This window comes from Dermacentor variabilis, chromosome 7 (genome assembly GCF_050947875.1).
Source record: "Dermacentor variabilis isolate Ectoservices chromosome 7, ASM5094787v1, whole genome shotgun sequence".
Taxonomy (NCBI): domain Eukaryota; kingdom Metazoa; phylum Arthropoda; class Arachnida; order Ixodida; family Ixodidae; genus Dermacentor; species Dermacentor variabilis.
In genome coordinates, this window is record NC_134574.1 from 130,445,055 (window position 1) to 130,459,787 (window position 14,733).

At 47.7% G+C, this 14,733-nt stretch overlaps 1 protein-coding gene across 1 annotated transcript in view; it reads left to right on the top strand.

Moving 5' to 3' along the window:
• LOC142588854 (uncharacterized) overlaps window positions 1–14,733 on the top strand; it is a 70,743-nt gene that overhangs the window by 11,993 nt on the left and 44,017 nt on the right. The window contains exons 9-11 of the mRNA XM_075700674.1: window positions 745–1,021; window positions 10,547–10,680; window positions 12,262–12,407. Coding sequence (XP_075556789.1) covers window positions 745–1,021; window positions 10,547–10,680; window positions 12,262–12,407 — 557 coding nt within the window. The remainder of the gene's footprint in view (window positions 1–744; window positions 1,022–10,546; window positions 10,681–12,261; window positions 12,408–14,733) is intronic.

A 14,733-nucleotide genomic window follows, 5' to 3' on the forward strand; every position in this document is an offset into this window, starting at 1 on the left:
AAGCAGCTTTTATGAAGGCACACAAAGCATTATGTCTTAAGGCAAGGGTCAGTCGCAGTAAACAAATATAATGGCACGGAAAGCAGGAAGCACATGTTGTGTTTACTGGTCATACGGCATTTTGGAGCTGTGATATGGGGCCATATTCTTGGTCGATCACTTTTGGGGACGCTTTCACTTTTGGGGGTGCTTTCACTTTTGTGTGATATGACATCCAATCTGAAATGAACGTTATATGTTTTTTCTTTCTCATTTTCTTTTATCTCCTTATTTTTTATCTTCTTTCCATGCTTCTTTATTAACTCCTGTTCCTTGACTCATGAAATATATGCACATAATCGTTTTCACTGTAAACGGTATTTAGACAATGGACTGATCTTATTCGTTTCTTTGTTTGCTTGTCATGCTTTGGATGAATTCAGGCTTATGAGGGAGACACAAATTAAAGAAGTTAGCGGCACAACAGCGATGACACTACTTTAACAAAATGACACCAAATACAACTATGAATGCCATGGCCTGTTGATGATGACTGTGGCATGACAGCGATGATCAAATGACGACGACACATCGTTGACTAACATCCTGTGATTCCGTAACACAGCATTCTCAAGATCATTGTAGCAGTCTCTAAATGTTTCAAGAAGTAGGGGACTTGTTCCCTACTTCAAGTTCCCAGTCATTGAGTAAAATGAATGAAAGAGTCACGGATGTCTGGAATTTTTTTGTCCTTTCTGCTCTCAGGTACTACGGATGCACATGTCACAACTATCCATTTGGCTGTTGCCAAGACAAGCACACACCGGCCGGCGGTCCCAACTTCGAAGGGTGCGTCTGCTTTCGTATGCTCTACGGTTGTTGTCCCGATGATGTCACTCCCGCTGAGGGTCCCGACGTGGCGAGCTGTCCGTGCCAGACAACAGAGTTTGGTTGCTGCCTTGACCAACGCACTCCTGCCCGCGGACCCAACCTGGCCGGGTGTGGCTGCGAGACCATGCCTTACGGCTGCTGCCCTGACCAAGTGAGTGAATGAGGCACTTATCATTTCGTGTCCTCTAGTGACAGGCTTTGTGGACGCACATCTGATTTGGTGGCATGTTAGCAAAGGAAGAAGCTGTGGTCCCGGGCCTTCGCTTTGTGCTCAGTGGCATTGCATGACCAGTACGTCCGGGCCATGGTTTTCTGATGAACGAATTGGGCATGTTTTCTTCAGCCGAACGCACAAGACGCAACGTAATGTGCATCGCCTTTTAAATTACGCAGACTACATCATGTGCATCTAGAGTTCACTTCTGGCAATGTAGCGAAGGTGTCCGGTCAAAGGATATGTTTCTTCAGCGGAATGATTTGTGACATAGACAGAGATAGAAACAACAGAACCGCTAAGCTACCAACAACTGGTTTATTTCCAAAAAAAGGCAAGATGCTTGAGAACAACCAATAAAAACGATGCAGACCAATACCTTTGAACCCAAACGAACTAGCCCAACACGTCACCCTTACTGTTTCAGGTCAAGCTAGTAGATACACACTTTTTGTACACAAAGCAAGGGCAGGAATAGAGGTTGACAGACAATGCAGCCACTGTATCTTGTCTATCGGCACTGTGATGATGGGGGTGCTCTACCCTTCGCCTTCATTAAGGGGGGACGTAGCTTTGAAAATCAACTTGCTTATTTATTCATGGATTTTTATGAAAATTGGCACAAATGTTTAGAATGTCACCCTGATGCTTCCATAAAAGTTTCAGAGTGATATCATGAGAAAATTTTATTGAATTCTAATAAGCAGAATTTTTCTCCCCCAAACTTTCTGGAGAGCCCGGGGAACTTAAAAAAACGTGACAGAAGGCTTGTTAAGTATTGCCTGCATAGCTAAATGCATGTGAAGGTCATGCCATTCTTTTTTTCTCGCAACAATATTTTTGGAGTGTCATTTTTTATATTACCTTCGCATCATGCACACTTTCGGGGTAGACAAATAGCCATATTGTAAACTTACAAAGGGGCAAGATAAGAAAGCGAGAATGTCACGACCTGCACTGTAGCCCAATAAATATGACAAAAAAAAAACGGAGTCAAAGTGTGTTAAACGGTAACAAAGGAATCAGCTCCAGAAACTGAGCAGAAATGCAAAAATACATATTGAGAACACGGCCCTTAAAGTTTCACCTTCTCTTCAGTTCTTTAAAAGCACCAAATTTGTAGTCTTTCGGGCGTTTTGTGATGTAGGGCTTCTGGTACATGTGGCCTCTGGTCTGGTGTGAAACTGAAAATGTGATTCTCAAGAAATTGATTTCTTGGCCATTTCTCGGGATGTGAAAGCTGTGTCCCCCCTTAAGCGTATTAGAGTACCAGGAGTATCACATATGACACAGCACCTTCCTTGGCAGTGTACAGGACGTTGTTGCATGCCTCCTTGCGTAAAAAAAAATAAAAGCCTGCAGGCTCACCAGAATAACTTTCGGTTAGACTGGAATTTGAACGCACATGCAAAAGCATGCTTCTGGAAAATTTGAACACTGTAGTTGCAGCCAACAAGCCTGTGGTTGCTGCTGTTATAAGACAGATATATAGGGAAACTGCTGTAGTATTCAGAGAGGAGGTGTTGCACGACATTTTGCGAATGAAAATAATCTGTTGGGCTACGTATAAATATTATGTGAAGATACAAAGTGAAAGCTACATCTCAGTAAAGGAGAGATTGAAGTGATCATATGCGACATCGCAGTGCACTATTGTGGACAAATAAAACAAGAATGTGAAAATATTGACTCAAGATGATTTCAAACTACGCGCACCAGCTGCCTCCTGCGGTGCGAACTTGTGGCCCTTTCCAAGGAGTCAGCACTTTTGTCAGTTTCCTGGCAAGCTCACTACTTATTACCGAGTAATCTGCACCTGTATCCACTAACGTGTTCACTTCGTAACCGTCAACAAACACACGTGAATTGGAAGCAACATCGCTCTCACGGCACTGGTGTCTGAGACCCTCGGCGTCGCTCGGAGTCATCGATGGAGGTTCTTCTCTTTTCGCGTCGGCAGCGACCTTACCTCCCCATGTCGCTGACTCTAGCTTTCCCGACGCGGGCTCTGTGAACGGCGTCTTGGGGAGCTTGATGAAGGGTGGGGGCTTCGTGACCGATGCGTAAATGGCCCTCTTGATCGAGGTAATCTTCGATTTCAAATGGACGCTCACATTTCTAGGGCAAGGTGCGTTCACCGGAAAACCACGAAGACTTGCCTGGTGATAGTGCCCCATTCTGTACAGGTGGCCAGCCTCACAGTGGTAGCAGAGGGGTATTCGGTCAGAATTGCGCCATACATCAGCCTTCCTGAATCTTCTCTCGGCTGGCGGCAGCGTAGTTCGAGGCATCGAGCTATTCATAGAGGAAGTGGCGGCGACGTCAGCACGTCCGGGAGTTTGCCGCCGCACATCGGCATATGAGACGCTCGGTTGGCGCAGTCGTGGCGCTTGGGGCTGCGCACTGAGCCGTGCTTCCCGGACGTGGTCTGACCTCTTCACGAACCAGGTCTGCCAGCGAAGAGGGCGTTGGAGCGTTCTGGTCAAGCCGTAGCCTCTGAAGCTGTTCTCGCACTACAGATCGCACGAGCTCTCGTATGACCTCCACGCGTTTTCTGAAGATGGCTGGAACTGCGTCTACAGAGGGGATGTTCATATCCCGGTTTTACATCCTTGATCGCTGTTGCAACATGCTTTCCATTGTTGTTACCTCCGAACGAAACTCAGCGACAGTGCATGGTGGGCTCCGAACCAACCCTGAAAACGGTTCCTGTTTTACGCCCCGCATTAGATGGCGTAGTTTCTTGTCGTTGCTCATGTTCGGATCAGCTCATCAGAATAGGCGGGACATGTCTTCTACACACATGACCACGTTTTCGTTGTTCCGCTGGTTTCTTGCTTGCAGGGCAGCTTCGGCCCTCTTCCTGTGGTCGGTACTCAGGTAAGTTGCCAGCAACACCTGTCGGAAAGCATCCCACAACACAAATGTCTCTTCGTGGTTTTCAAACCACGTTCGTGCGCTGTCCTCTAAGTGAAGTACACGTTTCGTATATATATAGCTTGCGCTGTCTGTTCTATTCAATGAATTCAGCGACGCACTTAATGTGTTCCAGCCAGTCCTCTACGTCTTCAAATGTGTCACCGTGGAAAGGTGCTGGCGTCATTGGTGAGTTCACTACGGTGTGAGTTGGCGTGGTTTGAGTTGTCATCTCGGTAGCGTTTCCGCTAGCAGATGCTGACGCTCCGATAGAATCCGGCAAAGGAAAAAACTCGGGGGGCTCACCACGTAGGAGACGACTGCTTCATTTGTGAACAGGAGTCACTTCGATGGGTCCAAGTCGCCGTGAGTCCGGGCTCCTTTCTCCGACTCGAGAAAGGCTTGAAATCATACCCAGCACCTCCACCAGATTTGTAACACACAGTTGAGTGACGGTGCTTTAATCACTTTATCTTGGGCGAACTTGTGGACGACAAACAGCTAAACAAGAGCCTCACTCGAGCACTCGAGCACGGAGGAAGCGGGCACCGGAGCCGCAGAAGAGGACCTCATGCAGCAGGACACCACGGGCGAGGCGAGCCGGCAGCAAGACAGGGAAAAAAACTGGCAAATCTACCATTCCAGGCGCCACAAAAAGAATCTCAAGCGCGCTACAGAGAGCGACGTCATGTTGAAGACGACAGCATCCCAAGCCACGGAGAACAATAACAAGATGACGCCGGCAGCCACAGCTGGCAGCGGCGTCACGCAAGACGGCGTGACGGGAGCGCTGCAACAACAACAAAAGGTGGGAGCGCCGCGGCAGCCGAGGCAGAGGCTGCCACCGCTACCGACGGACGACCCGAAGATCATCATCCGGCCCAGACGGGGGCTGAAAATCAAGGACATGAAACCATATCAAGCAACGCAAGCCATCATAGAGGCCTGCGGGATGAAATTCAAGGAAGAAGACTTTCTGGTCAGGCTCCGACCAGGGTCCAACATCGTCATCGCAAGTGCTTCCAAGGAAGAAGTAGCGGACGTCATCAGGAAGATCAAACACCTCCCATACAGCGGCATCAATTACGAAGTAAACGCTTACGTGGCCATGCCTGGGGACGTAAAGCGGGCGGTCATCCACGGGCTACCGATAGGATTACCATCTGAAATACTGGAATCCAAGCTGCGACTACGTACTCAAGGGGTGGAGATCCTGGCGGCAAGGATGCTGGGCAAGTCGGAGACGGCGCTAATCACCTTCGACGGCCCCATCATTCCCAAGTGGGTCATCTTCAGCGCAGTAGAATACAAGACATACCCCTACAGACCAACCAGACAGTTTTGCTACGTATGCGGCACGCAAGGACACCGCTCGGACGTCTGGCCAACGCCGGGAGCGAGAACCTGCAGGCAGTGCGGAGCAAACAACCCAGTTGAAGGACATCAGTGCCAACCAAAGTGCCTGGTGTGTGGAGGCGAACACGCCGCCGGTACCCGGGACTGCCGGATGCGCCTCAAGAACATCGACGAGCTGCGAGGACGAGCCTCGCAGAAAGGCCGAGGGCGGAGCCGGAGCCGTAGGCGCCGTCCCAGGTGGCTGAGCTCAGAAGGAGAGCAGAGCCGCTCGCAGAGCCGGGGCCGCAGCCAAACGCGGAGCCGGGACCGGAGCCACTCCAGGGACAGCTCCTTCCCACCGCTGGGGCCACCACCCGCAGCCAAAGGGCAGTGGGAACAGCAGCCAAAACCAGAACAACAACAAAAGAAGGGCGGAGTTAAGGTAAGCTGGGGGGCAGGCCCTCCCAAATCACTGTTTCCGCACTCGGACAATAACAATAACGACAACGAACTTAAACAACTAAGGGAAGAAAACAAGGCTCTAAGGCGAGGACTAGAGCAGAGTAGGAAGAAAACAGAACAACTAGAGGAGAGAATCAAAGAACTAATCAGGGAACTGCGAGAGCAAAGGGTGGGTAGCCTGCCGTGACAGCAGACTCCACCTCCAACTATGGAGCAACAGCCACAGCAGCCGGAAAAGGGAACCATAGAATTGCAAATGCAATCCTTTATGCAAAAAATGCAGGAGCAAATGAATTTGATGCAACAAAAGATCTGAATGCAAGATCAAAGCTTTCGCAACTACATAAAAAATCAAAATACGCAAAAGATAACAAATGAGGCCAGAGATAGACTCTATCACGAAAAAAGATTCGGCACCGAAAACCAAAGTATAACAACAACCAACGATAAATCAACATGGCTAGAAACAACACATTAGATATATGGCAGTGGAACTGCAGAGGCTACCGCAAAAAGCAAGGCCCGCTGCAGCAATTCATAAATTCACAGTTAAGTCCTCCTGACATAATCGCGCTGCAGGAGACAAACACCGTGCCGACACTCAAGGGATACACGTGCCAAGAAAAAGATCGCATGGCCAACTTAATTAGTAAACAACTAGTCGCCATAGCACACGATGAAATTCCGGACACGCGGATAGAACAAATCGTGACAGAGATAATTCCAAAGAAAAAGGGAAAACAAAAAAGCACTTTTATCATAAACTTATACAGTCCACAGCGACAAAATGACGGGGATTTTCAGAAACTTTTCATAGGAGCCAGCAAGCTAGCGAAATCCAACACCCTGCTTATAATGGGTGACTTTAATGCCAGGGGGCAGAGCTGGGGATATCAAAAAGACACTAAGAAGGGTACGCAAGTTAGCGACGCAGCAGAAATCACAAGCTGCACCCTTTTAACGGACGCAAACCATCCAACGCGCCTAGGCAACAGCGTTAGTCCCGACACATGCCCAGACCTGACATACGTCAGGGGAGCTAGGCAAGCCACGTGGGAGAACCTGCTGGAGAACCTGGGTAGCGACCATTATATTATAAGAACGCAAGTGTCAGCAGAGAACATCAAGCGCAAGATAGGAACAGCCAAAATAACGGACTGGAACGCTTTTCGCAAAGAATGCAAGTACATGGAGGGGGCGATAACCTCCATAGAGGAATGGTGCAAACAACTTAAGGAAATACAGCAACAATACACCCAGGAGGTCGAATGGTCAGAGCAAACACCGGAGGTGGACTCGCGACTCCTCAGGCTATGGGAGGCAAGGCGTGGACTAACAAAAAGGTGGAAGAAACAACGACTAAATAAGAAGCTAAAGAAGAAGATAGCAGAGGTTACCAAGGAGGCAGAGGAATACGCAGCCCAACTCACACGACAAAGTTGGCAAAAGTTTAGCGACTCTCTGAATAGAACCCTCAGCACCGCAAAGACCTGGCGTATCCTCAAGGCTCTAATGGACCCAACCAAGACGAAGTCAAAAAGTAACAACGCCATCCAAAGACTAGTACACCAATTTGAAGGGACAGAAGAAGAGCTACTGGAAAAAGTCCGTGTAAAGTGCTACGGGCAAGATAAACCCGAAGTGTACACGGAGAGATACCGAGGCGAAGAAAACTCCGACCTAGACAGACCCATCACCAGGGAGGAAGTTTTCGCAGCAGTTAAGGCATCGACCCGGAACACAGCAGCAGGTGCAGACAGGATTAGGAACGCATTAATCCGCAACCTAAGTGATGAGGCGGTCACACAGCTGACGAACTTCCTCAACGCACATTGGGAAGCGGGGACACTGCCAGAGGAATGGAAACATGCGGAAGTAGTTATGATCCCCAAGCCAGGGAAAAAGCTACTAGTAGAAAACCTACGGCCGATATCACTCACTTCGTGCCTTGGCAAGTTGTACGAGCGAATCGTGACAAGGAGGCTACAACAATACATGGAAGATGAAGATCTGTATCGCCACAGTATGTTCGGATTTCGCACCAAATTATCAACCCAAGACGTCCTACTACAAATTAAAGAAGGGGTTCTAAGCAACATCCCCTACAACGGAGAAAACATAATAATGGCACTCGATGTCAAAGGAGCATTCGACAACGTCAGCCACGCGGCCATCCTCAAGGGACTGGACGATCTCAATAGCGGACGAAGAATCCACGGCTACGTGACAGCGTTTCTATCAAACAGAACAGCCACGGTGGGGTTAGGAGACCTGCGGACAGACAAATTCCACACGCCTAACAAAGGAACCCCGCAGGGATCCGTGATCTCACCGATCCTTTTCAACATTGCAATGATTGGGATAGCCCGGAAGCTGGAAGAGATCGACGGCATACATCACGCCATTTATGCCGACGATATCACCATCTGGACTAACCAAGGCTCGCTCAGCCAAAAAGAAGAATCACTACAAGCCGCAGCAACATGCGTGGAAGAATGTGTTAGGGAAAGAGGCCTCGCCTGCTCGACGGAGAAGTCAGAGCTCCTGCGAGTCAGAAGAGGAAAGAAAACGCTCGGAAGAACAAATCAGCGTCACCCTAGAAGGACAAAAAATACCAGAAAAAGAAGCCGTCAGGATTCTGGGAATGTGGGTGCAGAGCAATCAACGCTGCACACACACCATAAACCTACTCAAGCAAGCGACGGCACAGTGGCACGTATGATCACCCGCGTCTCGCAAAAAAGAAGTGGCATGAAGGAGGACGATACAGTCAAGTTGGTTAAGAGCCTCATAATCAGCCGGATTACGTACGCCCTCCCATATTACAACACAAACAAAGGCGAACGGGACCAGGCCGACGCCATCATAAGGAAGGCGTTCAAAACAGCGCTTCACCTGCCGACCAACACCTCGACAGAGAAGCTGCTGGCCCTCGGACTCCACAACACGTTCGAGGAGCTCAAAGAAGCACAATTAGGGTCGCAGCTACTCAGACTCCAGCAGACTACCACGCGCAGAGAGCTCCTAAAGAAACTGGGGCATAAAGAAATTGAAATAGAAGAACAAAGAATGGCAAACCTACCCGATGAGTATCGCAGTACCATCAAGGTAGGGTCCCTGCCAAGAAACATGGACCCGAATTTACACACAGCCAGGCGGAACGCTAGGGCAAAGTATGTAGAAAAATACCTAGCAACCAAGGCGAACACGGTATACACGGACGCCGCGGTATATCCTCGAGAACGGAGGGAAAAAGAACAAAGAGTCGTCGCGGCAGTAATAGGCTCGGACTATAGGGAAATCGCTTGCGCGTCGGCACGGGATTGTACGGTAACTGAGGGAGAGGAAATGGCTGTTGCTCTAGCAGCTGTGGAGGGCTACCGCACAAATAGATCCCTTATAATTCTAACAGACTCCAAGGAAGCCTGCCGAAACTACATTAACGGCAGAATCGGTCTAAAAGCGCTCCAAATCTTCCTCCGCGCTGGCCAACAGAATAAACGCATTAAACACACCATCTTTTGGGTACCGGGGCACACTGAGATTGAGGGCAACCAAAGGGTAGATAGGATCGCTCGCGAGCATACAAACCGAGCGGACCTAAACAGAGATCCTGAGGACTTCATGACAGTGATCCCAACGTACTCTGACATACTAAATTACCATAGAGGGACGAGGATCAGATATCCCCCGCCTCACAATACACCCACTCAAGAACAGGCAGTTTACTGGCGAAAGCTGCAGACAGGAACTTTCCCAAATTTACATAAACTATACAAAATGTTCCCAGGTCAATACAGGGACACATGCCCGTGGTGTGGCGCAATACCCACACTTTATCACATCACATGGGAGTGCAATACGAATAAGGCATTCCACAAAATAGAAAATCCGAGTGCGGAGCAGTGGGAGAGCGTGCTCTCCAGCGGCGACCCTAGCCTCCAACGGAGGCTGGTGGATCATGCCCGACGAGGAGCAGCCACGCTCAGTGGTGCCCTGGAATAGGGGCGCCAACCATGCAGGCCTGAGATCTTCATCAACCAATAGAAGATCAAGACATCCGGCCCGACCGCTGAATTACTCTTTCTAGGGCAATAAAGTTTACATCCTCCTCCTCCGACTGCACGTGCCTTGTGAGCCCGTGTGGCCCCCTTCACTGCGGCTATCTTTCGAAGGTAGCAGTAAACAACTCGATGGATGCAGGAGGCGGCTGGCACGCGTAGTTTGAAATCATCTTGTGTCAATATACAATGCCTGTTATGAACAATAACTTGAGAGTGATAGTTGCCCAAGATAGTCTGGACCTGAAGCTAAGCATAGCAAAAATGATGCTTATGTCACACTAAGCTGCAAAAGATGAGAAAAACAACAACAATGCATTCTAGTTAGCTCTAACTAATGTTGTCACTTGTCCACTGTAGTGCATGCAGTAAAATGCTCACAGCAGCGTGCTGTAATCCAGGCTGAGCTTATACTTTGATTTTGCAGCACCCTTCTTCTTATATTGATTAAGTATTGCATTGGGACCTAACACACATTTTAGTGCTTTGCTCTCTCTTTTTTTTTGCTGCGATTCAGAGTGTTCTGTTAATGCAGTGTGAATTAAGGCCGGCATAACTCTTTCCTTTGGTTTACACACACTTAAGTAAATATCAGAGCTTTGTTCATGGTCTTGCTATCTTTTGAGTGTATTTTCTTATCGTGCCCAAATATTCAAGGTGTGTTCATGGTCTTGCCCTCTGCTATTAGCGAACACCGGCCCGCGGACCTGGCTTTGGTGGCTGTCCATGCACAGCAATGCCATATGGCTGCTGCCCCGACCAACACACTGCTGCCACAGGACCAGATGGAAGAGGCTGCGAGTGCGAGAAGCTGCTCTATGGGTGCGTCTTGTCTCTCTTGTCTGGAAGGCAGAAGCGCTAGCTCAGTTCACGTCTCTCGTGGTCAAACAATGGTTGCAGAAAGAAAAAGGCACATGCAGGTGCTGACCTGCAACTGTACCCCTATTTTACACGAAGCAGTATAGTGATGAAATGGGACGGATGCTGACAAAGGTGAAAAATTAGCATTGAAAAAAAAAACAAAAAAAACAGCTGCATCAGTGACATGAAAGTATTGTTCACAACAGCGATTATTAGTAAGGCTCCGGCATGGGATCCAAAATGTCAAGATTTTAATAATTTTTTTCCCACCTTGTTTTTATCTTGGACACACGGGAGTGCTCATGTGTGTCATCTGCTGTGTATCGTGTTCTAAAGCTGTTTTTGTTCTTCATCCAATAGACCGATTTCATCGAGTTCAGAGGGCATTCGCAATCGCACTGTAAATGCCAGGATGACAGTAGCTCCTCGCCACATTCGCTGTCTTTGGTTTCAAGGCAACATTGAGGGCAATGCTGAGGACAATGACATTGCGACTTTTTCCAGTGAATTTGTAAGGGGAATTTGGGGTGTGTGACTCCTCGACCCCTCTAATATTATAGAATTCCTTTATTCTCACCCCCCTGCCTTTTGGTGTTGAGTGCTTACCGGGCTTCATAGTTGCCTTTCAGCCTACTAAAGCACGTTTTTCAGATGTAGTGGTGTAGTGAAACTCGTAAAATTACTCTACTAAAGGTGCTCAATGCTCAAGCCATGTGCCCTGTGTAAGTATTCTTTGATTTTCAGCACCCTGCTCCCAAAAAATTTGCCCGGATGTATTGGTGTTCCATGTGGTTTGCAGAGTTTCTTTTTATATGTCACCAACCATGAAAGTTTTCAAAACGCCAAGTCTGAGAAAAAGAAAACAAAAGAAACATGATCACTGCCCAGGAAGCTGCCTCTGAATCAAGAGGTGCAGTTGATGCTCCTCTGCAAAATTACTTCACTGCTCATCAAAATTCTCAGCGGAATGGGTAAGTAGCAAGGAAATTGACAAACTTTTTTGTGAATTATTCGCTCTAAATGCTGTTGGAGTATCTCTGTATCACAAGTATTCTTTCTCACTCCATATCACAGGAGAGCCAGCTTATTTAACTAGCACATCGTGTACGTTGCTCAGGCCATCCAAACACCTTGACCCTGCCGGGAGCCTGCACAAGTTACATTCTTGCAGCCATTTCTTTTTTTTCTTAACCACTCAAGACTGAAACGCGCTTCCTAAACTGCAGCGACAAGTGATTCGGCAGGTTTGCTATGCGAGGCTATTATGACTCATCCTTTTTAAATTGTCGTCATCAATTTTGTATTTCACATGCTCCACCAATTGTGTAGTGTCCGGTGGTGGGGCCCTTGATACATGAATGAATGAATGAATGAATGAATGAAAGAATGAATGAATGAATGAATGAATGAATGAATGAATGAATGAATGAATGAATGAATGAATTGTGCCGTTTGTGCATTGCCTAGCTGCTGCCCCGATCGTCTCACACCGGCCACAGGCCCCAGCCTGACTGCCTGTAGATGCCACCATTACCCTTACAGGTGTTGCCCTGATGGACAAACGCCTGCTCGAGGTCCTGAATACGATGGCTGCACCTGTACCATGACTGCCTACGGCTGCTGCCCCGACGGGGTGACTGCCGCCAGGGGGCTCAATTTTGAAGGCTGCCAAGATGCACCAACCTCAGGTAGAGGCCGTGGCAGGAGCTGTGTCGGTATAACGGTCTACGCTACCTATTCATATAGTAAATGATCATCATCAGCCTATTTTTATGTCCACTGCAGGAAGAAGGACTCTCCCAGTTATCTCCAATCACCCTTGCCTTGAGCTGGCTGATTCCAACTTCCACTTCAAATTTTCTAATTTGATCACCCCACCTAATTTTCTGCTATCCTCTGCTGCGCTTCTATTTCCCTTGGCACCCCTACTGTAACTCTAATGGTCCACTGGTTACCTGTCCTACTCATTACATGGCCTGCCCATCTCCGATTTTTCTGCTAATGTCAATTAGAATATCAGCTATACCCATTAGCTCTCAGATCCGCATCATTCTATTCCCGTCTCTTGACGTTACACCTAACATTTTTCATTCTGTTGCTCTTTGTGCAGTCCTTAACTTGTTCTCGAGCTTCTGTGTTAACCTCCAAGTTTCAGCCACATATGTTAGCACTGGTAGAATGCAATGATTGTATACTTACTTTTTCAACTACAGTGGTAATATAGATAGTTCATAGTTGAGGGAGATCAGGAGTTAAGGGATAAGCCCCGTCTTCATAGTACCAGTCATGCTGATTAGATGACACACCATACCCAAATGCTGACCTGTATTTAAGAAACATATAGACCTTGTGCGCTAGCAACTGTCTATCATACCAACTGTCTTACACCAACTAACCGCCGTTGAAGCACTGTACTGCACATGGTCAGGGCTTGTAAGTCACATCTCACTATAATGAAGTTTCACCCAACATAAAAGTGCCTTCGGTGTACAAAATATTTGTTCTAAGCATATATTTGTTAAACTTTGATATCTGCAAAAACACTTTAGATTTATTTCTTTGTAGAGTAAAACCTCGGGGATACGAATCTCAAGGGGTCATGTAAAATATTCGTATCACCCGAAATTTGTATCACCAAAAAATTGAAGTCGGCACATTAAAGAGGCAGAAATCCATTTTTAGAAATTTATTCACAATGCAAGAAGTCCCGGATGTAATTCTGGCTTTTCTTCTTTTCGAGGACAGGATTCTGGTCGTGCTCGTGTTTAAGGAATCACTTGCATATCTCCAGTTCTCAATTATAAAATTTTTGGATGCCTTAGCTTGATCGCCTACCACTACTTGTGCTTTTGCGTTGATATTTTAGAGAGTGGAGGCACTTCTGAATTATCAGTTTTTCTGCATTGCTTCACTGTGAAGAACAAACTATGTAAGTATGCCTGCCTGAGTTTTCTGACGTAGCCTTGTGCATTAGGTCATAGTGCTTTTTGTTATGCTTCACATGCAAGCGAAGGGACGCTTTGTACATCCACTGAAAGCCTTTCCTTCTTTTTTCTTCTTTTTCCTGTGAAATACAGTAAGGCACTACTGCAACTAGCAGTACTACAAGGTGTCTACCAACCGGCAAAACCGGGAATTCTCAGGGATTTTGAGTAGTCTGGAAAAACTCAGGGAAAACTCAGGGAATTTCTGCATCTATGAGGGAAAATTAGCTGTAATTTTATTGAGATTTTCGAAAGTTGCGGTAATGCTTGCTCGAGTAACAGACAGGGGTAATGAATCCTGTTTGACGCCCTGTCACCGACTCGCGCCGTTGCCGGTGTGCAGTGAACGACCGACTTTATGGATTCCCAATAATTTGGACGGCTTCGCGGCTCCACCACGTACCCCATAGAGTCAGTGTATCAGAACGTCTGAAATTTCGGACGCAAGAACTCTTCGCCGTCCGATTTTCCAGACGTTTTGCCGTGACTGCAGGTCAGAAACGGCATTAACGAAAGCCACCACTGCTGCCATTTTTATTACCTTGCCACCTCGAACCGGCGCTCTCGCACGCAGATCCACTGGCAGCCGTAGCCACCACTGCGGCAACGCTAGGCCTAGCTGCTTTGACATTAGCTATGAAGCTTCTTGCCATTGTGTGCCGTGTTTTTATTGAAAGAATTCGCCGCTGTCAGCAATGGCATGGACTCCGCCTTTGTGGTCCCAGCGATTGGCTTAGAAGCTTTAAAAGCACGCAGCGTTGCATAATGCCGGTTCCCGAAAGTCAGCTTCGCCTCTCTACAGAAATGTTACTTGGCGAAGCATACGCAAAAGTATTGCTGTGAAGCGTCACAAGCGTGGGAAGGGGCTATGCCACAGGACACAGTATGTTTATACACGCATGCACCCGGCATTTCCTGTCACAGTACGAGCACCGATATGGCTAATACGTGTACCGACAGGCCTTCAGAGCGTTTGCGAATGTGCCTGCGGCGGTTTGAGCCCTTAAGGGCAGTGAATCACATGTATTTT